Source organism: Mirounga angustirostris, unplaced genomic scaffold, assembly GCF_029215605.1.
Source record: "Mirounga angustirostris isolate CCGP_5_RB_7025 unplaced genomic scaffold, mMirAng1.0.hap1 SCAF_9, whole genome shotgun sequence".
NCBI lineage: Eukaryota > Metazoa > Chordata > Mammalia > Carnivora > Phocidae > Mirounga > Mirounga angustirostris.
Window position 1 is genome coordinate 62,640,501 of NW_026991717.1, and position 14,165 is coordinate 62,654,665.

A 14,165-nucleotide genomic window follows, 5' to 3' on the forward strand; every position below is an offset into this window, starting at 1 on the left:
TTTCATAAACTCAAATTCTCACTTCTTCACTTTGAGATACTGGGCTTGACCTAGGCATTCTCTCATCCACTAAAGAGGCATTCTACATATCCTCATTAGCCAAGAAAATTCAGGCAAGCTTTTCTTTATGCAGTTTGCATAACAAAAAGGCTTTTTTGTTATGCAGATATTTAGACTGAATTTAAGACTAAATATTCAGATATTTAGACTAAATTTAACGTTTCAAACTACATATACCCTGCCTAGAGATTCTCCTAATGCAAAACCACAATGACAAATTACACAATTACATTAATTTTTGTACTACTTCCCATTTCACTTTTTGTGATGATTTGTCACTTCAAATTGTTTTTAAGTCTAGCTGTTAGTCAAATAATTCCTTAACATTCTAAATAGGAATATTTCTCCAGCCCTATAACTGGAAATAATCAATTCCTGCTCATCCAAGACTAAAATTAAAACTCAATACTCATAACTTAAAAAACACATTCCTTAGTTCAAGACAGAGCTTACCTCCTGATCTTGTGCAGTATCACTAAACCTAATCTCACTTTTCCTGATTTTCTTCTCATTCTGAATATCCTCTTCATCTTGTACCCAGGTTCTTTTTTGGCTACTGTAGGTTTCTCTTATTTTATTTTCAGATGGTGAAATCTCTTTTTGATATGTCTTAATCAAAGCCTTTTCCTCAGATTCTATGGTAATAGAATCTGAGGAATTAATCTCACCAGGATATACAGGAAGGTTTTCCTCATTTATATATTGAGATGGACTTAAGGTCAGTTTAGCTGCAACAAATTCAATGCTTGACTCCTTACTGAAGACTGGTTGAGCTTCTAAATGATTTAAATCAGTTGTTTCTGCTTGAATCTGCTTCAGGTCATTAATACCAGTGACACTACAATTTCTCTTGTTTGGCAATCTGGGCAAAAATATTCCCAAAGAACATCTCCTCACTTTATCTTTTACAACTGGTGGTACAGAATTAGTTTCAGCTCCATTATGAGAAATTTTACTTTTTTCATCTCTATCATCTTCAACATTGCTGGGCACTGTGTTAATATTATGTATTTCTGTAGCTTGCACTATACTCATATGATTGTGTGCCTTATTTACTAATGCAAATAATTGTTCTGGAGAAGGTGGTATATGAGGAGTTTGGAAATCTAAAAATTCTTCAGGTTTTCCATTCAAATTATTCAGATTTGATCTGACACTACTAAAACTTGCAGTATTAGATGCAATTGCAGGATCTGATGTTTCTCTAGAATTAGCACGAGTTTGAATAACTTGCTTAGTCAAGTCTGAATTACTGTGGAAATCTGTATTACATTTAGCTGTCTGAATATTTTTTCTTGGCTCCTTTGTACAGGCTATAGTAAACTGTTTGTCATTATTGAGCATTTTGGACTCATTTTCACATGTGGGTACAGAGGAATTTCCTATAACAATATTTAAATTCTTATTTCCAGCATTCGATGATATAGTCTCATCTTTATTCACAATTATCTGTCCTTGTTGAGGTAATGGAGGTAGCTGGCTTGAGAGATGAGGCTGAGAAGTAACACAAACATCATCAACAAAGGTCATCTTTAAATTATGTTCTGCCTTATCAACAAAGTCCTCCATTTGATCCTCTGGGAGCTTTAAAGATACTTGCTTTGAATTAGGTTTAGTTATCTCCCCCAGATCTTGATTATATAATAAAGTTTGATTAGCTATTAAATTTTGGGGCTCCTTAATCAGATCTTGATCTTTGAGCACTGTTGTAACACAGTCTGACTGTCCTTTGGTATTGGTTTGAGTCACTTTTTCCTTTTCTAACAAAGAACAAGAAGCAGAGAGAGGCAGTCCCTCAGATTTCAAGTAATATTCATTGGCTAAATTGTTTACATAAATAAGATCATTTTGCACTGGACAGTTACTGGCTTTCTCATCTTTATCACCTAAGGACATGACATTCCCCTCCAAATTATCAAAACAGGAAACAGCATTTGGTAAACAGGAATAATTATCACTGGATCCACACACAGCAATTGCATGACTATTTGTAAAGTCCATGTCTCTTCTATCTGTACTATTTAACTGACAGCTTACAATTTTTGCTTTTTCCAGTGTATAGGCCTGGTCTACAACTTTCCCCATGACCTCTTCATCTACAGTGCTATTGAATTTGATAACTTCTAACTCACTTTGACCCCTAGACAATGTATTAGTAGGAACAGAGGGTATCACATGATGCTTTTGCTTAGTGTAAAGAACAATTTTGTTTTCTACAGCAGGTGCTTGTTTTTCAATGACTTCTTGAACAGAGCTACCATCATTATGAAAAGAAATACCCAAAATTTTTCCATTAGCTATTCCAGATTTAGGGCATTCTTTAAGACTTTTCTCTGTGTCTTGACAATCAATGAAAACAGTATGGGACTTGGTGACTTCCAGATCATCATGATTATCTACAAACATTAGAGTTTTGTCTATTGGCCTGGTAGTTTTTTTATCTGGTGAGACAGTTTTACATTCTAAGGCAGTTGTGTAACTTCTAGTCATCTCCATGTCATCTTGCCCATATATATACAAAACAGTTTTAGAAGTTCCTGCCAAAGGCACCAAATGGGAATCCTCTCTATCTTCCAGGGCAGTTTTGTTGTTTATTTCCACTGTATAGCTCTGGGTGATATCCATATCATTTTTATCATTTTTGGAAAATGCAGCAGTCTTGTCATTTTTGAGTCTAAGGCTTTTCCTTCTCTGACTTTTGCCTGATATAGTTTCATTCAGAAATTCTGGTTTTTGTACATCATCACTTTTCCAAAAGGTTGATTTAGATACTTCCATGTTATCAGCAGCTATAAATCCTACAGCTTTCTCTATAGGACCATTGTTAGACCATCCCCTCAGTAGTGTTAGCTCGTTGACTTTTGCTGAATGGTCACTTTCACCATTCTCTGGAAAGGAAACATTCTCCTCAGCAGAAGCAGGTGTCAGTTTTGGCTTTTCTAGGCTTTTCCTTTTGTATAGTTCAAAGTCAAGTCTGTCTGTAAGCACAGTCCTCTCCTTTGCTTGGTAGTCAATGAAAACAGTATGGGACTCTGTCATTTCCAGTTCATTGCAATTATCTACAAACATTACAGTTTTGTCCATCGGCCTAGTGGTTATTTTATCTGGTGAAACAGTTTTACAGTCTAAGGCAGTTGTGTGACTTTTAGTGACCTCCATGTCATCTTGCCCACATGTATACAAAACAGTCTTAGAATTTCCAGCCAAATGGGAATCTTGTTCATGTAATAAAGCTTTATGATTTATTTCCACTGTATAACTCTTAGTGATATCCATATCATTCTCATTATCTTCTGAAAATACAATAGTCTTATCAATTTTTTGTCTGCCAACACTTTTCCTTCCACAAATTTTGACATCTTGCTTTTCATTCAGAAATCCAAGTTTTTGTATGCTTTTGTCTTCTAACACATCTATGTTATCATTAGAAATAAATGCTCCAGTTTTTTCTGTAGGAATTTTATTACATTTTTCAACTTTTACAGTTATCTGTCTGTCTACTGTTGTTAGCTGGCTGTTAGAATTTTCTAAATTAGTTTTACCCAATTCTTGTACTTCAGAAGGACCAAATCCAATGACAACAGTGTGACTCTTGGTTAGATCCATATTTTGTTCCTCCTCTGAACAAATAATTGTTTTGTTATGGGAACAGCCAGGTGTGGGATTGCCTACACTTTTCCTCAGTGGCTCAGGCAGTTCAGAATTCTGGCCTGATATAGGTTTCTCTGTGTAACTGTTAACAGTAGTATTATGATTTTTCATGGTAGACTGTCCTTCTAATGAAAATAGTGACTCTGTGGCAGGAAACAAAGATGGCTCACATAAAACTGTATTTCTATTATTTCCCAGTGCTATTTGTTTCTTAAGATTTCCACCAGAGTATACTATACTATGGCTCAGTGCTATGTCTTGATTAATATCAGCTGACTGAGGAGAATCTTTATCAAGATAGGGTGCAGTCTTTAAAACTTGATCTTTTTCTTTGCCCCACATGTCAGTTGGAATGTTTTTAGATATTATGTTTGGCTGCTGGGATGGTTCAACATGACTTTTGGTCATTTCTTCCCATTCATCTGAAAGGCTTTTGCTGTGAGAGTGAAATTTACTGGTATTCTCAAATATTAGATTGTAAGATGCAACAGGAGCTTGACTTTGTAAGTTAGTTGTGTGACTTTTAGTCAAATCCATATCTTCACCTGTGAAGATTTCAGTCTTTTTGTCAGTCAATGAAATAGATAAAGAATTTGCCAGGCTCTGCTGTAATCTTCCCTTAGATACATGAGGAACTAAGCTACAATTTATATTCATTTCCCCATCCTCTGACATGGTTATGAGATTTTGGAGCATCATTTCTTTTTCAGATATTGGTATGTCTGCTCTCTGTATATTTGTCTGATCTTGTTTAAAAATCTGATTATCTATTGCAACTGTATGACTCCTGGTAATGTCCATGCTATCCTCTCCTGAATAAATAGTTTTCTCTGTGAGAAGAGAGATGGCATCTAGATTGGGATACATTTTAGAATAATTACTATCATTCTTCAGCAAATTCTTCTCTTCTCTCATAACTGAGAGACACTTGGTCAGTTCCATGGCATCATTACTATTAGAATAGAAAAATGTCTTATAATTTTGAGTCGCTGGGCTGGAACATATAGATTCTGGGATTATGGCCAATGTTCTGGCATCTTGGTTAGAAGTCTGTGTGCCTGTGTGAGTTTCTGTCCCGGTAATATGACTTTTGGTAATATGTATTTCACCATTAGGGTTTAAAGAAGGGTCTTGAAAAGCAGCATTTGGTTTATTCTTAAAGACTGTCTTCCTTCCTGGAGCTTTAGTTCCATAATCTGTCATAACCTCCATCATGACATTCTGAGTTTGATTTTCTATATTAGATAAATTATCTGATGAGGGTAAATTCTGTATAGTGTGATTAGTTGTCAAGTCCATAAAATCATTGCCATAAATTGTAATATCATCACCTTTAAATTCCCTTAAGCTGACCTCACTGGATATGGGAACCAAAGTCTGAATATTGGCTGTATGACACTGGGTGAAATTCATCCCATCATCTTGTTCTCTAAAGATTCTAGTCATATTATTACTATTTTCATCTACCCTAAGAGATACATGCATTTGATGTACAGAAGAGGCCCTATTTGATTCTTTGGGATGAATAGATATCTCGAAATTTTCTTTATCAGGTCCTGTTAGAGAGGCATTAGATTTTCCCATTTTCAATCTTTTTATGAAGTCATTAAAATTTATTTTCTTTTCTGAAGAAGTGCTTTGATCCATGGAAAAATTTAATTCTTTTTTCATTCTTGAATCCTTAGTATGGAGCTTTAAGTTAGCCAGAAATGATGTGGTATCTATCTTAGTGGACTTTTCACTTTTAGGACAACCTAAAAGGCCTTTGGTAATCATTATGGTGTGACTTGTTGTTAGGTCCATCTGGTTTTCATCTGAAAAGATGATTGTTTGGTCATTTGCATGTTTCCTTTCATGGTTGTGTTCTGTAATTGAAATCTATAATGAAAGCAAAATATAGGAGATCAGATCAAATGCAAACTTTTAAGACAGGTATTTTATAATATGTACTATATATAGAGTACTATATAAATAATCCTCAACGATGGCTTCATGATACACTGGTTTGTTTGAATCAGTGGTGTGGTATGTAGCATGTAATTTGTTATTACATTTTTTTTCGAAGTCTGTAAATGCTTTTAATGTTTTTCGACAAATAAAAGTTCAAGGTTAATTATACACCAACTAGAATGACTAAAAAATGAAAAAGACTGACAATATCAAATGTAACTATAATGAAAATTCTAATTATTATATTAGATAGGTCATTCTCATTCTAAGTAAAAAATACTTAGAATGGGCTAAGAGCATGATGGCTAATTTATAGTACACTCTACTCTTGGAAGTTGGGTTCTCTTTGAATCTTAATGCAATGGTTTTATTTGTAAGGAAACAGTCTAACTCCTTGCTACTCAAAGTATGTTTTGTGAACTAGTGCACTAGTATCATCAGGAGATTGTTAGAAGTGTAGAATCTCAGGGCCTGCCCCAGATATACTGAAAAAGAATCTATATTTTTAACAAAATCCTGCATATGCCCATTATAGTTTGAGAAGTCCTGATATAATTATATATTTCCCTATTATTTAAACTGGCCATGATTGAACTGTCCTTAGGTTAACTGAAAAGGTAGGAAGTTTTCCAGTCTACGCTGGTCTTCTTTAGTAAGTAATCCCTAAATCATGCCATTACCATTAATTTTTTTGTGTGTTAACTACAAGGGAGAATAAAATAAAAGGCATGTGCATGAACTCATACCTCTCTCTGTTGCATCTGGGTCTGAATGGGAGCACAAAGCAATGTGTTCATCCCTATTGAGAAAGATGAAAAAACTACAGTCAATGGCAAAAATATGTATCACCAAGAGCCTGATTTTTCTTTCCTTAGGTTCTTGATCATTTATGAGAATTTATTGAAGTTTTATCAGTTACTAAGCCCTTCGTAAGGACTTAGGTATTAAATTTCATTAAGACTTCTAATTGTCCCTTGGTGCTCAGTGGATTAAGTCTTCAACTCTTGATTTCGGCTCGGGTCCTGATCTCAGGGTCTTCAGATTGAGCCCCATGTTGGGCTCCGCACACTGTGGGGAATTTGCTTCTCTACCTCTCCCTCTGCCCTTCACCCCGTGTGCTCTCTCTCTCTTAAATAAATAAATATTTTATTTTTAAAAAAAGATTTCATTTGAGAGAAAGCATGAGTGAAGGGAAGGGCAGAGGGAGAGGAAGAAGCAGTCTCTGTTGAGCATGGAGCCTGATGTGGGGCTCGATCCCAGGACTCTGAGACCATGACCTGAGCCAAAGTGAGACATTTAACCAACTGAGCCACCCAGGCACCCATAAATAAATCTTAAAAAAAAAACTCAACTTATAATTGTCCCATTTTAGGGACAGAGAGATCTGTGATTATTGTATACTCTACGTGACTGAAATATTTTTAGAATGTGGTGATTTTATTTATTTATTTTAAAGATTTTATTTATTTATTTGACAGAGAGAGAGACAGCAAGAGAGGGAACACAAGCAGGGGGAGTGGGAGAGGGAGAAGCAGGCTTCCCGCCAAGCAGGGAGCCCGATGCGGGGCTCGATCCCAGGACCCTGGGATCATGACCTGAGCAGAAGGCAGAAGCTTAACGACTGAGCCACCCAGGCACCCCTAGAATGTGGTGATTTTAAAGGTGGAAAGTTTGGACTACTTTTTTCCCCCTTTACTTCTTTATTTTTATTCCCTGTATAGTAGAGGTTACATGGTAAAGAGTACCAATTCATGAGACTGAAATGTTAGAGTAAGATTTTGAAGCATCTTTTATTCTATGTTAAGGAATCTAGATGTTACCATGATGAGATGTGCATTTTATAAAAATAACTCCAGAGAAGGAGAAAAAACTAGATTTAAGAGAAGATGAACCAGTGAGGAGCTGCTGTAATAGTACAGATACAAACAGGATGAGAATTTCTGTTTGGGTAAGAGAAAATGAGAATGGAAATAGAGGATTAGACTCAGGACACTTTAGGATTGAAATATAAAGATTAGATGGACTTTGGAAATAAGGAAGGGATTGAAGATGCTGTAATAAAACAGGAAATACATTTTTATAATATTTAAGTTTAAAGGCAAATCTCTAGAACATTTTTTTAAAGTTTTTATTTAAATTCTGGTTAACATACAGTGTAATATTAGTTTTACATGTACAATACAGTGATTCAACACTTCCATACAACACCCAGTGCTCATCACAAAAATCTTTGAAACATTTTAAAGAGTTTATGGCAACCTTGATTGAATATGAAGTAATTATAGGCTTTTTGTTAAAAATCTTACTTATATATCAAGCTTTCATTCACTTATCCAACAAATATTTACTCAGGACTTATTATGTGCCCCAAAAGTCAACTACCTACTAAGGCACAAAGAACAGACAACATTTCTGGACTCAGAGTTCCCAGTTTAATTAAGGAGCCAGAAGGAAATACCTAAAATACAATATGATAAATTCTACAAAAGACTCAGAAATAAAAAGGGTATTAAACCATTACAGGACAGAGTGACTCCTTGGTTTTGTCAGAAAAGGCTCCATTTAAGCCAGTACAACTTGATGTCTGGTGCCAGTCTGTGAACTGCTTGTTACCAATTCATGATGAAATAAGGAGCTTGCAGCCAATGTAAATCATGTGATATTTCTTTCATCAAGAAAGCTTTGCTAAGAAAAAAATGTCAGCTAACTAAACAGTAGTTTACTGCCATAGTTGATTTACATTCTAGTGCAAGTTCCGTTTATGTCATGGATTATTAACAGTTTGAGGGCTAGCTACTGTTTTTTTTTTTTTATTAAGATTTTATTTTTAAGTAATCTCTACACCCAGTGTGGAGCTCAAACTCACAACCCTGAGATCAAGAGTTGCATGTTCCACCAATTGAGCCAGCCAGGCACCCTGGACTGGCTACATTGAATAGCACTGAAGTTAACCTAAGTGAAAAACTAAGTTAGGTGAAAAATGAGAAGACTAATAGGCAACTTGGAGTAGGAAGGGCACTTCAGAGAGAAGAAAGAAATGGATACCCAGAAAAAAAGTCAACATGGGGATCTATTAATACTTCTTCATGGGCTAGAGCATATCTATAAAGGGTAAGAGATAAGGTAGGAGAAGTCAAGCCAAATTTTAAAGAGCCTTCAAAGTCTATGCCAAAGAATGTGGGTTTTATCCTGTAAGGAAAAAAGTGTCATTGAAAAATTTTAAGTTGGGAGGTAATATCAGATTTAGAAATATGTAGAATGGATTATAGGGATAAGAAACTAAATACAATAGCCCCTGAAAGAATAATGAACAATGAAGATTTGAACTCAAACAGTGGCAGAAGGAACAGAGAGGAGGTAAAAGATTTGCAAGATATTTAAGAGAAAGAATAGAGAGTGAAGACAAATGGTTATAGAGAATGAGGAAAAAGTTCAAAAATGACTCAATTTCTGACTTGAGTGAATGAATGAGTGAGTGGGAATCCAAAATAGAGAAAACAAGTGGAACAGCAGGTCTGGCAGAAATAATAGCAAATTTGTGAAATTTCATATTGAAGATTTTGTATAAAGAACAGAGCTCTTTACATTTTTTTCCAAAGTTCTTTTACACATTACTCTGTCCGAAATTTGGCTGAAGAGAAAGTTATGTGGTAAGAAAAGTATTCTGGTCATACTCACCAGTAATCTCATAGTAGTTATCTTCTGGATTCTTATTCCTAAAAATTAAAAAGTATTTTAAAAATCTATATCCCAAACAATGATCAAGAATCATAACATTTGAAAGAGTAGGGAAGGTGAAAGGTTTTCATAGGGTGACTGTCAGAAAAATACAATGACATCTTTAAAAAGACTCATCTAACTCTGGCAGAAAAAAATTACAAGGCAGTCAAAGGAACCTTTTCAGATTGGTCTTCAGGTGTTGTTAATTTCAAGGATACTATAAAAATATGCTTAATACATGCTGTTGTCTTTTTTTAAAGAACAACCTACAAAGCAACTCATTATCTAGAGATTTAGCCTTAAAAAAAAGCAAATAAAAGAAAACAACCCAAATGTCCATCAACAGGGAGCTGACTAAATGCTGATGCAAACATACAACAAATTATGAAAGGCTGAGGTATATCTATATGTAACAACATGGAAAGTGTTATCAGACATATTATTAAGTATTCTCATTTTTGTCTTGTTAAAAACAAAAACTAAAGATAAACATGCACTTGGATATACATTTAAGTTTCTGCAAAGACATCTAAAATTATCAGGGTGCCTGAGTGGCTCAGTCAGTTAAGCAGCTGACTCTTGATCTCCGCCCAGGTCTTGATCTCAGGGTTGTTGAGTTCAAGCCCCATGCTGGGCTCCACACTCAGCGGTGGTTAACTGTGAGGAACCTAAGCTTAGAGAATTTTCTGAATCAGTATATAAAAAGAATCTTTTTTTCCAGCTCAAGAGTAGTCAATTACATGGAAAATTTAGAATTTATTTAACCAGTCCCTGATAAATCCTTAGGATCTTTTACCTCCTTTGCTATTACAATAAATGCTGCAGCAAATAACCTTATATGTTCATTTTAAACATTTACAAGTATCTTGAAATAAATTCCCAGACATGAAATTACTGAGTCAAAGGGCATGTGTATTTAAAATTTTGAATGATACTGCCAACTGCCTTCTTCAGTTTATATCCACTAGCAAAGAGCGACTTTTTACCTATATTCTTTTTTTTTTAAGTTCTATTTATTTGAGGGAGGGAAGGGCAGAGGGAGAAGGACAAGCAGACTCCCTGCTGAGAACTGGATATGAGGCTCGATCCCAGGACCCTGAGATCATGACCCAAGCTGAAGTCCTGGGTCCCTGCTCCCTGCTCAGTGGGGAGCCTGCTTCCCCCTCTCCCTCTGCCGCTCCCCCTGATTGTGCTCTCTCTCTCTCAAATGAATAAAATATTTAAAAAATAAACACTGAATTTGATAGGAATAAACAGCTTTTAAAATATAATTTGAATCACATTTTCTTTACTTACTGTATAAACAGAACATTTTCTCCTGCTTCTGTTTCTAAAAATAAAATAAAAATTAAATTTGTTCAAGGATACACTGATAAAGCATTAGAAAAATTGCATACGAACATTAACAATTAAAAAAAATAAATTACTAACTACTCATCTTACTTTCTGACCCCATGGCTCAAGCTATACTTTTTAAGCAATAAGATAGACAGTTTTATCAATGACCTGGTTAGATAGCCACAGTAAAATTTAATAGAAAACAGATTTACCTGCAATTTCTGACTTTACTATTTTCATTTGAGACTCTGTCTGGAATACTCTAGAAAAGAAAATAAAGATTACTGAAAATCTGCAATTTAAAAAAAGATTTTATTTATTTATTCTGGGTGGGGGCATGAGCAGTGGCGGGCTGGTGCGGGGGTAGGGGGGAATGGGGAGACAGGGAGGAGGGGTTGGGGACGGACAAGCAGATTCCCTGCTGAGCGTGGAGCCCAACCTGGTGGCTCGAGGCTCTGAGCTGGGCTCAGTCTCAGGCCGTGAGATCATAACCTGAGCCGAAACCAAGAGTCTGAGGCTTAACACACTGAGCCACCCAGGCACCTGTGAAAATCTGCAATTTTTTTTTTTTTTTAAGATTTTATGCATTTATTTGACAGAGAGAAAGAGAGAGAGCGAGAGAGGGAACACAAGCAGGGGAAGTGGGAGAGGGAGAGGCAGGCTTCCCGCTGACAGAGAGCTCGATGCGGGGCTTGATCCCAGGACTCTGGGATCATGACCTGAGCTGAAGGCAGACGCTTAACAACTGAGCCACTCAGGTGTCCTGAAAATCTGCATTTTCAATTAGAACCCTATGGTGTTAATTTATAGTCTGTTTTGAGGTAAAGATAACTGATTTCAGCTTCCTCTTTGCTACATCATGTACTATTAATATTTCAAATGCCAAAATGCATTTAACATTAAAATCTGTTTTTAATGAACTCTGACAAAAATCATTATTTTATCCCTCTCAATAACCTAAAATATTCACTCTATTCAACAAAACATTTATTAAGCACCACTATATACTTGATGCTATATACTAGAGTCTGATATATGATCCTTGACCTCCAGTAGTTTTCACTGTAAGTAGAGCTGGAACAGTTATAAACTTTTGTTATTAACAGTTCAGATAAGGGGACATGGACTCCAGAGGAAGGGATCTCTTTTGATTGGGATGATTAAGCTTCTGGAGAAGAAGCATTTGATAACTGACTTAAAGAATCTGGCTAGTTCATTTTTGTTCTAATATTAAGTATCATTCATTATTGAGAACCTAGTGTTAATAAGAAAGAAAATTTAGTTTCGATTACAGGGGCACCTGCGTGGCTCAGTCAGTTAAGCATCTACTTTTGGCTCGGGTCATGATCCCGGGGCCCTGGGATCGAGCCCCACATCAGGCTCCCTGCTCAGTGGGGAGCCTGCTTCTCCCTCTCCCTCTGCTCCTCTTGGCCCGGCTCCTGCTCTCTCTCTTTCAAATAAATAAATAAAATCTTAAAAAAAAAAATTTAGTTTCAATTACAAAAAAGCAGTGAACATTTGCATACATACTGTGTGACAAGCATTCTGTTCTTTATATACATTTTTAATGATTATAACAATTATCATGTTATTTTACAGATGTAGATATTGAAGGTCATAAAGTTTAAGTAAGTCCCAGGGTCATATATCCAGTAAGTGGCAAAACCAAAATGCAAACCCAAATCTGTCTGACTTCAAAACCTGAGCTTATAACTACAAAGCTATACTTGAAAACTTTTCTTCAAATCATTTACAATAGAATAGAAGCCTTTTTATTCAATATGAGCTGGATCAGTAGTTGGTCCATTAATCAAAAAACAAAAACAAAAACCACTTCAAATAAGGAATCTTTTTTTTTTTAAATAGATTTTTTTTTTTTTTTTAAATTTATTTGAGAGAGCGAGAATGAGAGAGAGTACATGAGAGGGGGGAGGGTCAGAGGGAGAAGCAGGCTCCTCGCTGAGCAGGGAGCCCGATGCGGGACTCAATCCCGGGACTCCAGGATCATGACCTGAGCCGAAGGCAGTTGCTTAACCAACTGGGCCACCCAGGTGCCCTTAAAATAAGGAATCTTAACTGATACCTACATAACTTAAATATTAAAAAAAAATTAAAACACATAAGTAGATTTTAATTTGCAAATCTCTGAATGTCAATCTGAGGACTTTACTTTTGTGTGGATCTACTGGTACAATTTTAGTGTATTTATAAAGTGGAATAAAAAAAACTTTTTTTTTTTTTAAAGATTTTATTTATTTGACACAGAGAGAGAGAGCACAAGCAGGGTGAGCAGCAGGCAGAGGGAGAAGCAGGCTCCCCGTTGAGCAAGGAGCCTGATGCAGGACTCGATCCCAGGACCCCAGGATCATGACCTGAGCTGAAGGCAGACGCTTAACCGACTGAGCCACCCAGGCGTCCAGACAAAGAAACTTTCAAGTAATATGAACACAGACTCCTAGATTTCATGAAAGATTTCCCCATGGTTGTCTCAGCCATACCAAATTTTTATTTTATTTTATTTTAAGATTTTATTTATTTATTTGACAGAGGGAGACACAGCGAGAGAGGGAATACAAGCAGGGGGAGTGGGAGAAGGAGAAGCAGGCTTCCCGTGGAGCAGGGAGCCCGATGTGGAGCTCGATCTCAGGACCCCGGGATCATGACCTGAACCGAAGGCATATGCTTAACGACTAAGCCACCCAGGTGCCCAGAATTTTTTTTTTTTTTAAGATTTTATTCATCTATTTGACAGAGAGAGAGAGAGAGCGAGCGAGCACAGCAAGGGGAGCAGCAGACAGAGGGAGAGGGAGAAGCAGGCTCCCCGCCGAGCAGGGAGCCCAATGCGGGGCTCGATCCCAGGACCCTGGAATCATGCCCCCAGCCAAAGGCAGCTGCCGAACCGACTGAGCCACCCAGGCATCCCTTGAAAGAATTTTTTAAAATAAATTCACCTTTATCAAAGTTTTCGGTGCTGTTCATTACAATTTTCATAGAAATAACTATCTTTATCTTTGAACTCATTTTCATCAGTTTATGTAATATTAAATTAAATTATGCAATTACAACAACTTCAACTAGATAAACAAGTACTTCTTGGTAAGCCTACCAATCGACTCTCAGGATCTAAAGTTTATGGACAGGAAAGAACATTCTTTGTGCTATAAATATCAGTATACTTTACAAGGGGAATGGAAAATATAGGTTAATTCTAACAATTCAGTGAGCTGGGAATTATTAAGAGTGCTTTTACTATGCATGTTTCTACATCTAGAATCCTGTAATTCTTTTTCAATTAATCTATTTAACAAAGATAATTTTTTTGAAACACCACTCATACATTGTTCAATATTACTTAAATTGACACTATTTGTGATAACATACACTATCTTATTTTGGCCATGCAATACTATGAGATATGAGATATGTAAGGACTATTATTTCCATCC

At 36.1% G+C, this 14,165-nt stretch overlaps 1 protein-coding gene across 2 annotated transcripts in view; it reads right to left on the reverse strand.

Moving 5' to 3' along the window:
- Positions 1-14,165, reverse strand: part of KNL1 (kinetochore scaffold 1) — a 67,426-nt gene that overhangs the window by 23,640 nt on the left and 29,621 nt on the right. Inside the window, exons 6-10 of one of the 2 annotated variants that reach the window (XM_064570674.1) lie at positions 10,932-10,981; positions 10,678-10,711; positions 9,340-9,377; positions 6,408-6,460; positions 514-5,589 (exon numbers count right to left, since the gene is read on the reverse strand). In XM_064570674.1, the coding sequence (XP_064426744.1) occupies positions 514-5,589; positions 6,408-6,460; positions 9,340-9,377; positions 10,678-10,711; positions 10,932-10,981 (5,251 nt within the window). The remainder of the gene's footprint in view (positions 1-513; positions 5,590-6,407; positions 6,461-9,339; positions 9,378-10,677; positions 10,712-10,931; positions 10,982-14,165) is intronic. The other variant, XM_064570675.1, reaches the window with a different exon arrangement.